Below are 12307 nucleotides of genomic sequence, written 5' to 3' on the forward strand. Positions count from 1 at the left end.
TTCCGTTTTTTAATAATAGCCATCTTAACGGTATGAAGTAGTATTTTATTTAAAGTTTTAATAAAAAGAAAAACTTATTTAAAAATAATAAGTGAATCTCCTGATGGTATTTTTATTCTTAGAAAGCCAATTAGTATTTAGAAAATTATTGAATAGGAGGAGATTTTGGTTTGTTTCATTTTTAGTTTTGTCCTTTGAACTAATTATAAATGTTAACTCTTATTTTTGTTTTTTGTTTTTTGTTTTTTTTTTAGCTTGAAGGATTTATTTTATATGAATGCACTGCCATGATCTGATTTTTGCCATGGGCCTTCCCAAATCATAGCCTCTTTCCCTAGTTATCTCAATTCATACCTTTCAACCTTCTTTTGGTAATAAGTTTTAAGCTATAGTCGGGTAATAATAAACACAGGAAGACAATGATTGAACTAGAATGGTGCCCCAGGCCCTTGAACTGCCAGTTGGATGACTCATGTCACTAACTGTAGGGGACAGTTTGGGAGAGACCTGAGGAGGTCATCTGCTTAAACATTCCACTTCTGAAGCAACACACACAGACCAAACATCAAAAAAAGCAAGCAGAATTTTCTTCTCTTAGTTATTTTCCCTTTCCAGATATTCTGTGATGTTTCAAAGTCAATCAGAATGATTTGACTTAGAGCCCTACACCTCCTATTTGTTGCTGTTTTTCTGCTCATCTTAGATCTGCTATGATCATCACCATGGGTAGAACAAAAATATGACTGCATCACCTGCAATGATTCAAGATTCTTGGACAGAAGGTAAATTACTAAAGTTAGCAGAAAACTTTTTGGAACAGAAGGAAACTGTTAAAATGTTTTGTGTGGGAGCTGAGAATTTAAACTTAAAATAGTAACTATACAAGAGAAAAGAAAGTCATGATTTCTATGGTGTATTGGGGCAAACACAGGATTTGGAGTCAGAAAACACGGGTTTAGTTCTCTCTACTATGCACTTGCATTTAGTTAACCCTTCTATAACAATAAGAAAAATAACGAGGTTTTGAGAGGATCAAACGAGATATTATATGTAAAATTGTTTTAAAATGTAATTATTAGTTCTAATAATAGAATTGGTGTATAATATCAACTCCAGAATTTTTTGTTAACTATACAAATGTACACAGTTTTTTTGTGGGGGAAGGGGCATGTCAAGGTCATTCGTACCCTGGGACAAGTGATCTTAATAAAGCACAGACCTTGAGCTAAATAGTCGCACAGTGCCACATACTAGAACTAGCACTTGAACAAGGAGTCACCAGTGCATTCTCAGAAGAAAATGAAGGAATGCAGGGATAAATGGATAAGTGAAAACCCAAAGCAGATGAAACCATCGGGCACCTTGGAAAGGTGAGGGGGCGTGGGAAAAGAGGATGGCTGAGTGCTAGGAACAGGATATACATCATGAAAAGCCTGAAATTTCAAACATTACAATTGTAAATGAGAAAAGGTGCAACCCACAGTAAAGAGCCCCATGATAATAAAGGTGAGAGAAATTGCTCATCTCCTGGCAGAGTCTTGTTACTGTGACTTATAAGAGAGAAAAAGAGTGAGATAAGAAGTGTGAGGTGATTATATTTTTTAATCCTGATTACTCAATACTGAACTCATTTTCTTTAACGCTTAAAAGGAGAAGAGGTGAGGGAGTTTTATACTGTCGTATTCTGTGGAGTGAGGTTTCAAAACATCAACCGTTTGTTTGTGGAACCTTCCATAACCCTCCATTTCTAACGTCTAGTTTTTATTTCTCTCAAATCACACTCTGGGTCCTGCACCGACTACCAGCTACCCCCTAACTTCATTTGTTGAGATCTTCCTCTTCTAAGCTATTTTTTCACACAGAACATTTCGCATGCTAGGAGAGAAGTCTCTAGAAAATCCCACAGGTGGCCTCATACCCCCACCCCCATCCTGCTCCATGTGCTTTTGGTTTCTAACTCCTTCCTACATGCAGAAGAGGAACTCATTGCCCTGGGCTTGTGGGTCTGTGTATCTATTTATGTGTGTTCAAAGGGATATGGAAGCTGAGAAAAAAAGACAGCATAATATTTCTATTTTATTTTTCTCATGTCAAACAGTATCTTTCTCAGCCATCAAAATTTTTATTTCAAATTTTATGTTTTGAGCAAAGCGAGCATTCTTTTGCTGGTTCGTACTATTTTTATATGAAAATAGAATAACCACAAGAAATAGTAGATGAAATCATGATCACTTTGAGGTGACAGAGTTGGAAGTACAGGAAAAATTAAAGAACTTATATTGTATTAGGGTGTACCTACATTAAATGTTATCCTAAAATCCAAATAAGCCAATAGTAAGATATCTATGAAAACGCTTTTTGATTATCTATATGTTCATTAATCAGAATGTAAATTTCACAGAGACTCTCATCTAATTTGGTATATTTGGTTAACGCAGGCTAAGTGAAGTATATCCTAAGCAAATGTAAGCTAAATTTTCTGTAAAAACTATATAAAATAAATGGTTACAAGACTATTTGTTGTTCAATACTATCTACGTCCAACTCTATGTCCTCTACATCCTTTCACCATTTTGTCAGCATCAAGAAGTCAAAAACATATAGTAAGACAAACTTCGGAAACGCATGCAAAGTCATATTTAACTTCCTCATCTATTTATGCATAAGCCACTTGAGGCCATGACAGTCAAAATCATGCTTGTGCAGAAGCTATTTGGTAGGATAATCAGAAAGAGAAGGTTTGAAGGTTATAATTTTTATAAGGATGGTGACATTTTTAAGCTCTTGATCTTTAAAGAAAGAGAATACACAAAAGCCTAACTGATCAGTATACCTTGAGAGTTCAAGATGACACAGTTTTGGGGAGGTAGGTTATCATTGTCTAAGCTTTACCTCTTACTGACCTATCTTGCTTCTTCTACTTCAGTTCACTCAAGAGAGAACCCAGTAGGAACAAGGAAAGGGTCACAGCAGCAGGTGCCCGAGATATCACAGGAGGGAATGATACGCAGTGACGTCTGCAGAAGTTTCCTGCCAAGGTACTCAGCCCAGACTCCTTAGGGGAAATGGCCAGGTTCTCCTGTGTTGGGGGAAGCTACACACACACAGCCCCCAGGGATACCCCACTCATGCCGGTTATTTTCTTCTTACTACTTTACACCTCACAGCACATGGCTGGCTGCCGGGGTTGTCTGCAATTCCATCTCTACCTTCACAAGTCACCAAAAAAAGTCAAGGGTTGTCACAATCAGGGCTACCACCACAGCTTCCGCCACACGCTCCTTCTATTTGTGCCTTTGCCCAGTCTGCCGCAGCCTGCTCCTGCCCAAGAACTCAATTTGTGGTGAGAGGTATGTTCCCACATCCTGTTGAAGAGGGGCCTGGTGCTCTCTCCAGCCTCAAAGGCTCAGCCAACTGGAATCCATCACGGCCCATTCGTGATGAAGCAGAGATTCCGTTAGAATGAGAGCCCTTAAAAATAGATTCATGACTGGGGTTCAATGCTCTTTAAGAAGTTAGGAAATCATTTCCCCAACTATTATTTTGTGATCAATCATGATGAAGTTCAAGTAAAGTCAACCCATCAGCCAGTATGTTTAATACATACTACGGAAAGAATGTGAGGGATTAAGGGTGTGCTTGTTTGGGTGGGTGGTGTCAAAGAGGCACTTTTTGAGGAAAAAAATAAAACCAGGTCCCTGCTTTTACAGCTGGTTGGGGAAATAGTACACGCATTAGGTACATAAATATTTAAACAGTGTTAATAAAGATGGTAAAAGTTTACTGCTGTTCTATTATCTATAGTGGGACTTACCATCTACCATCTTGTAAAGGGTTTTGTCACAGGAACTGCATTTCGACCAACTTCCAGCAACTCTATCTTTACAAATAAAAGTAATTAAAGTAATTTCAATAGGTAATTTCTAACAATAGTTTTAAGAAAGTTTATTTTTAAATTAAAACCATTCCCTTTTCCAAGTTTCCTAGGTATAGCCAATTATGTCTCTTTAAAGAAAAAAGACAACTTACTACTGTGTGTGTGTGTGTGTGTGTGTGTGTGTGTGTGTGTGTGTGTGTTCGTGTTCAGAGGGCTTGATCATGGGGAACACAACTGTTATGTTCTCTAATTCAAGCACCATAAACCAGCACCTATTAGAGAAAATTAGAGGCTGAATACTCTCACTCCACGAAAGTTTGAACTGTTTGAGTCGATTACAAATTTTCACCAACCTATTCCCTACCTCAAGGATGGTAATTTTATCTGACTTGCAGAGAACTCTGCCTTCTCAGTCTTTTTGTTTAGACCTTTTGGTCAATAATCTGAATGGAACCAAAGTTTGAGCAAAATGCGCCATCTCCCCAGCACCTGTCAGTGCTTCTTTGCCTCTTCCATAAGCCCTGATTACAATCTCTGAAGCTTTGGGCAAAACTAGGGCTGACTTCCTGGAACTTTTTTTTTCTTTCTTTCTTTCTTTCTTTCTTTTTTTTTTTTTTTTTTTTTTTTTTTTTTTTTACATACACAACTCCTTACAGCCTCATGTTATCCCCTGAGGCCACTGTTCCTGAAGTTCTGTTCTGGGCAACAGTGACAACAGTAGTAACTAATTTTGTTCCATGAGAAGAACCAACAATTCAGACCAAATAAGTCATGGGTGATGACATGCTATTTCAACATAACAAAAAAACCCAAACACAGCAAAATTGATTAATGATGAAAGAGAGACAGAAAGAAAGTGAAGGAAGGAAGGAAGGAAGGAAGGAAGGAAGGAAGGAAGGAAGGAAGGAAGGAAGGAAGAGAGAGAAAAAGAGACCAATTAATTTGGGTAAATTTGTTAATCACTCTCTCCCTCTTAACTAAAAGTGTCACGGGCAATCCAGTGAAATTAGTTTTTTCTCTTTTTCTATGGGTTTGATCTAAAGAATGTCAAAGGAACTCACAAAGAGTCTGAACATTTTGGCTAGAAATAAATGACACTTATTCAAGGATCTTAGAGTATGCACATTGAGGACACTGCTAGGCAAAAAACCAGAAGGGTTCCCAAAATAAAAGAAAGAAAAGTCATATTCTATTGTAAAAAAAAAATGCATTCTTGAGAATGATCAGTCCTGCATTCTTAGGCCCTGATCTAGGACAGTTATCAGTCAGATGTCAGTCATTCTGAATGATGGATGCCAGCTGGTCTAGAGGATGGGTGCTAGCAGGTCTGGTCGCATTCAATGGTCTGGATGTCAGGTGTCCTGGATACATGAGTCCTTCAGGGGGCAATCAGAGGGTTATCTGGAGGTCTGATGTATGTCCAGATGTATATCCACGCATTGACACAGTACTGGAAAATTCAGAAAATTTAAGTTCCCTGGCTAGTTAGAACATTAATTTTAGTAGCCTGGTTAAGGTGACTCCATTTTATGTAGTTTCTATCTTTACTCTTTTCTCAGGAAAAAAAAAACAGCATCCGTAAGAGTAGTTCCTCCTCCTCATGCTTTAATTACAAAAGTGACATAAACACAACTTAAGAAAGTAAACTCAGGTTTCAAAGTTATTTTAACAGGGAATGCAGTTGGCATTAACATGATGGCTAAGTGGAGGGCCAGGAGAGCAATTGGGGGAATTGTTTTATGAATAGTATAGACGTCTAACCAATGTAATGTATACTTGAAACTAATTTAAATAAATAAATTTATTTTTATAAAAAGAAAAAAAGTTATTTTAATTTCATTAGGTACCCAAGATTCATGGGTGTTTTATTTTGTGCTGTACAAAATGAAACTTTACAAAGGACGGAAAAGATGAGGCTTTTAAAGACATGGAACTCTAAAAACAATCTCTAGTGGTAGCCTTTTTTGTATTATTTAGTTTCCATACTCTATTAGAAAAAATTAAAAGCAGTCTTTCTAGTTAATAATATTGTAATAAATATGTATGGTGTCAAACTAGACTTATCAGGGCGGTCACTTCATAAGTAATATAAATGCCTAATTACTATGCTGTACACATGAAACTAATATAATACTTTACATCAACTGGAATCAAAAAATAAAAAAATACTATTTAAGAAAAAGCAGGCTTTCTGATAAGGTATTTTCAATAATCTAGGAGGAATAAGAGTAGCTTAGGGCTTCTCAAGCTCCACACTACTTGTGCAAAAAGTGGGGACAGGAAGGGTGGTGTGTGTGTATGTGTGTGTGTGTGTGTGCGCGCGTGTGTGTGTGTACATTTATATATGCGTAGCTTAGAAATATACATAAGAAACTGATAGCAGCGGTTGCCTCTAGTGAAGAACTGGGTAAATTCACCATGTAATTTATTGTTTAAAGCAGGTCAATTCTGAGAGTAAAAGGGAGCATTATGAATAATTATTCTGGAGCAATAGACATACACTCGTATTGTACTGGTAGGTCAGGGTGTACACTCTGCCTGGAGCTGGGGGCCGAGGGCTTGGAGTTTTAGGGCTTACACTCTATCATACAATGATATATTGCTCCTATCTGCTTTTTAATTTTTTAAAAAATAAAAGAAGCCCTAGAAAATTCAATCTACAGTGAAATCGGGATGAGAACATGTCAAAAAATGTTTTAAAAGTTTTCCTTTCTATTATTATTATTAAGGAAGAAATATAGCTATTGTTAAGTTTAAGGGATAATCTGGATGTTGAAAATTTTATCTAATAAACTTATTAACAATAACAACCAAACAACCTGTCAAGCTAAGTAGTCGGTATGAGTGATTAAATAGTTCTAGATGCAGGCTATTGATTTGCCAGACATATTATTAAGCTCAAGTGCCGTTACTGTTTCTTCAGTGTCCTACCTAAGAACTTATTGCTTTCTTAATTTCTCCTTCAACATCCAGTGAAAAGTTTCAGAGTATGGGTAAACTAAACGCAAACATAATAACTCTATTATGTTATCCAGTTGTTTGTTTCAGTCACATCGATATAAAATTAGAACATAACATTAATGATTGTAACTTCACAATTTGCTCAACTAGGGAAAATTATGTACGTGACTAGTGAATTAGACAAACGATGGAAGACAATAGTTAGATGTATGTTACATGCAATTCTTGATCTCAGAACTTTGCACGCATTAACCTACTTTTTTTTTTTTAGCATTTAGCTTTTTAAAAAAATTTTATTTTATTAGTTTCAAGTATACAATAATTTGGTCAGACATTTATATAGTTTATAAAACAATCCCCCTAATTGCTCTTTCTCTCCTCTGGCTCTTCACCTAGCCATTACATTACTGCTGACTGCATTCCCTATGCCGTGCTCCCCATCCCCATGACCATCTATCAACTACAAATCTGTACTTCTTTAACCCTTCACTCTATTCTCCCAGCCCCCCAAGACCCCTCCCCTCTGGCCATCACCAGATTGTCCTCTATATATGTAAGTCTGTTTTTGATTAGCTTGTTCTTTTTGTTCCATAGATTCCACATATAAGTGAAATTGTATGGCATTTATCTTTCTCTATCTGACTTATTTCATACTTAATTCTTTTTGAAAAAACAAAACCCTGTGAGAAATAGGTACTGTTATTATTTGCATTTTATAGATGAAGAAAACTGAGTCTCCGAGAAATAGCTACTAAGGTTCAAATCCAGGCTCTCGAGTTTGTGTTCTTAACCGTTCTGCTATGTACCCTCTTCTTATAAGCCTAGAATAAATTATAGACCTAAAATATGAATTACAAAATCTAGAGTAAGTCTAGAACAAAAGAATTCTTTTCCAGAGACAGACTTTCTTTCAGGTGGTGAGTAAATTTTTATAGTGATACTTCTTTATGCTTCTTGTGCTAAGGTTTGGAGTCTGTGGCTATGATACCCCTGAAGGCACAGGGCAGGACCCGTCTCTGAAACCTCCCCTGACACCACTCTCCCTGGTCTGCAGTCTTCTGACCTGTGGTCTTTAGGGATTGATTGAGGATTTGAGGAAATCATGGGGATAAAAATAAAAGTGGTTGAGGGAGGCAAGATAGTGACTTTCAGCGAATCAGATATAGGGCAGTAAATTAAAAAAAAATAATTCAAACTGAAAAATATTTTTCTTATCTGGTTTTCTCTTCCCACAAATACACATGTGCTGCAGTTTGGTAGGGAGACAACTCCTGATGAAGACGCTATTTCTTTTAAAATCAGTATTCATAGTGTTCAGCTCAGTGCCAGCCTTCATTCCCCAAATATACATTAGAACTCTGAGGGTACCAAGCCCTGATCTAGATGTTATGGGGATACAAAAAAGAATGAGACAGTTTCTGGACTTTGGAGCCTTAGACAGATACGAGTCTGCACCCCTGTGCTCACAGTTCCTGTCTGTGAATCCTTGAATATACTACTTAACACTTCTAACAATAATAGTTTCCATTTATTGAGCCCATGCTGTGAGGCAGGCAGGCACTTTACAAATTCCATCTCTAACATACATGACAGTTCTGGCAGGTATGTTATTATCTGCATTTTATAGGTGATGCAACTGAGGCCCTTCCAATGAACTAAGATTCAAAACGAGTTCTTATGATCTTTCCATGGTGTATTCTTGCAGTTTCAACCTCACTTCTCTTGCCTGTGAAATGAAGTTAGATAATGCCATCCTCTAAAACAATGAGATGGGCCACATAGATGCCTGCATGGTTTAGAACTATGCACAGGTATGTCCACACTAAATGTTGGCTCTTATTATTATGAAAGGAAGTAGCACAGGGGCATGAGAAATGCCTGAAGTGCTTCGTGAGTGAAGGGGAGGGAGTAAATCTTCCCAATCGGGCAGGATCTGCTTTTGTGGTATTTGCGTGGGACCTTGAAAGAAGAAATGTGCTTGGGTGTGTGGCAACAGTACATGCGGGTGGGAAGAAAGAAATGTTTCCTAGCTGAATTTTAAAGCATGAAAATAGAAATTGTTATGACCACATGTACAACTTCGATGTTTTGGTTTTTTTTTTTAAAAAAAAAAAAAAACCTTAGATTTTCAATTATTCTGAAAGGACTCAAATATTCTAAAAGAATTTGCTTTTGAGAGAAAGACCAAACAAATCATAAATTCTACTAGATAAGATTATACCCACAGGGAAGGGTAGCTGCCTGCTCTCTTTACTAAATAGCACCCTAATTCCAGGCAATAAATACAGAGACTGCATAGCAGACTTCTGAGAAGGAGAGATAAATGTCATTATAGAAAAAACTAGACCAGAGAAACAAGAAGCCTGAATACAAGACTTCCCATCTAGTCTCTACTGCTTCCTCATCACCTGCCCTGAGAGCCCCCTAGATAGGACCAGTTGAAAGTGAGCCCACTCTGCCTGCTAATTTGGTTCCAGTTGAACCATTACCACCGAACATATAAATATATATAAGAGAAAAAACTTATTTTATTACTTACACATAAAATTAGTGGGTTTATCTGTTACATCTCCCTGTTAGCAAACAGACAGACCTTAAATGTGGATGGGAAAGAGAACTCTTACAAACCACAAAGATGTTAACATGGCCATGCTGTACAAAGCATGCAACCTAGAATTTACTTTCATTTTTAAATGTAGTTTCTGTTTAAGAGGCTCGGTTTTAAAATATGGAAGAAGTCATCTGTTAGTCACTTCCATATTTTTTCAAGTCAAACGAAATAGACAAATACCAAGTGAAGAGTAAATCCAGCAAGATAGCTATAGAAATAGTGACAGGAAAAGGAAAAGCAAGTTGTAACAAACAAAAATAGACATGTCAGTCTAAGACTACCCAAAAAAAGTATGTGTACAATAGCCCTCCCTCGTCAAGAAACTCTCACAACTTATTTTGCCATAGAGGAAGATAAGTGTTACAATATCTTGCTAACCAATCAGCAACACTGCAGGCCTCAAACCAGGAAACTCTTTAAAGTGTAGTATTTTAAACTGTGCAAGTAAGACTTCTGGTTCTCAGATAGTTTTTGTTCCCTCTGCTCGTAGGATGGAAAAGCAGATGTGAAGTCTCTCATGGCGAAGTTTAACACAGGGGGCAACCCGACAGAGGAGGTCTCGGTCAGCAGCCGACCCTTCAAAGTCACGGGGCAAAATTCACCTTCAGGAGTACAAGCCAAAAAGAACTTATTTAACAACCAAGGAAATGCCAGCCCTCCAGCAGGACCCAACAACACATCAAAGTATGGGTCTCCAAAGCCACCTGTGGGAGTGAAACCTTCTTCTGAGGAAAAGTCTGACAAGGAGCCCAAGCCCCCGTTTTTAAAGCCCACAGGAGTGGGCCAAAGATTCGGATCACCAGCAGTCTCAGCCACCAGAGACCCTGAGGTAAAAGTGGGATTTCTGAAGCCTGTAGGTCCCAAGCCTATCAACTTTCCCAAAGAAGATTCTAAACCTGTGTTTCCCCGGCCTCCTGGGAATAAGCCTTCGCTTCACAGTGTAAACCAAGACCATGACTTAAAGCCGCCAGGCCTGAAGCCCGGCTCTAATCCTCCAGCCCAGGAAAATGATCAGAAACAAGTGTTTCCAAAGTTGTCTGCGGTTCAGAGCAAGTTTTCATCAGCCTCGCAAGATCATGACTCCAAGCCCCAATTCCCTAAACCCATGTTTGGCCAGAAGCCATCTCTGAGTATTGAAGACCCTCACGTGGTCGAGAGCCCCAGTAAGAATGCATCTCCACAGAGAGGACCCCCTGTCCCTCTGGGAGTCAAGTCCAAGACTGGCCCCTTAAAGCTAGCAAAGGAAGACTCAGAAAACAAAGACCATGAAGGCGAGACATCAAGTTCACCTTTTCTTGGAGTGGTATTGAAACCCTCTGCAAGCAGAGGAACCCCAGGCCTCTCCAAAAATGCTGAAGAAAAAAAAGAAGACAGAAAGATAGATGCTACTAAGAATGTATTCCCAAACAAAATAAATCAGGAAGAGTCAGCCTCTGGTGCTCCTTCTGCCAAGTTTCCTAAGACACCTTCTAAGGTGGCGATGGCAGGGCCTTGGGGCCAAAGCCAGGAAAAGGGAGACAAGAATCTGGCTGCCCCTAAGCAGAAGCCCCTTCCTCCCTTGCTTCTCTTGGGGCCACCTCCACCAAAACCCAGTAGACCACCAAAGGTCGACCTGACGAAATTCCAAAAAGCTGTTTCTGGAAACAGTAAGTTCTTCTCTCATTTTCAATTTAACGTGTTTCGTTCAACAGCAAAGAGTATTTTGGCTTCTATAGAAAAATTTGCAACAAGAAATGATTCTACCACTGGTACTTCTGTGTATGCAATGACTTTTCTTGTGCATTATTTTTCTTTGGTGTGGGAGGTCCAAGAAGGGAGAAATCCATAGTTCTATGTGGGCGTTCTGTGAGAAAATGCCTGGTGGGCTGGTTTTTGGGGGATGGAAGGAAACACATCCATTTGATTGATAAGTGGTTTTGCTTAATGACAACCATTTCATTTACTTCCTTAGTTTGGTTTCATTTCTGTTGACTGAGACTGTGGCATGTTGCTCTTACTACATAAAGGAGTTAGATGGAAAGATGCATGAAATCCTAAGGCAACGATTATCAAATGAGGCAATTTTGACACCCAGGGAATATTTGGCAATGTCTGAAGGTATTTTTCATTGTCAGAAAGGAAAGGTGCTACTAGCATCTAGTAGGTAGAAGCCAGGAATGCTATTACAATGCACAGGGCAGCCCCTCACAAAAAAACAATTATCCAGCCCCAAATGTCAATAGTACAGAGATTTAGAAACGCCCCCCTCAAATAATAATAAGTCCCTATATCTTCATCAAACGTTTCTTAAGGCCAGTATTCAAATTAGAGATCAACAGGACTTATGAAATGAGACTTTCTGTTATATGTTTTAGCTGTTTTCTATTTCTCAGTGAAGTTTTTTGAACTTTTCTGATTTATAAAGTGTACATAGCTAGGGTAATAAGCTAGGCAAAGAGGTATGTTATCCTCCTTCTTGGTGAATAGTTTTATTTTCTACCACAAATATTACCACAATACTATGGCACATGCAATAATGTGATACTGAATGATTTGTTAATGATTAGTAATCCTACATAGTGATGAAAGAAGCTCACTTATGCTTGAAATGATTAATATTTTAGGTAAATAACATGCAACTGTTGTTTATTGGGAAGATGAAGTGGGAGATACTTCCAGGTGACCAAGCCACTATTGGACATATTTTTCTCCTTACAAAAGTTTGGTCCAATTAAAGCAATTCGAGGCATAAATGTTTTTTTTTTTTTTTGCTCTGTAGAAGCATCTTGCAACATGTCCTCTTCCTGAGATCAGTATTTGCAGTATTGATCATCAAATTAGTGATCAAATCTCTCATTAATCTATCATGTAGAAAGCAA

General features: G+C 38.1%; 1 protein-coding gene across 1 annotated transcript in view; it reads left to right on the forward strand.

The window, feature by feature from the left end:
* Positions 1-12307, forward strand: part of FYB1 (FYN binding protein 1) — a 140259-nt gene that overhangs the window by 45356 nt on the left and 82596 nt on the right. Inside the window, exons 2-3 of the mRNA XM_036225518.1 lie at positions 2927-3038; positions 9940-11095. Coding sequence (XP_036081411.1) covers positions 9967-11095 — 1129 coding nt within the window. The 5' untranslated portion in view covers positions 2927-3038; positions 9940-9966. The remainder of the gene's footprint in view (positions 1-2926; positions 3039-9939; positions 11096-12307) is intronic.

The sequence above is a fragment of the Rousettus aegyptiacus genome, unplaced genomic scaffold (assembly GCF_014176215.1).
Source record: "Rousettus aegyptiacus isolate mRouAeg1 unplaced genomic scaffold, mRouAeg1.p scaffold_m13_p_8, whole genome shotgun sequence".
NCBI classification, from domain to species: domain Eukaryota; kingdom Metazoa; phylum Chordata; class Mammalia; order Chiroptera; family Pteropodidae; genus Rousettus; species Rousettus aegyptiacus.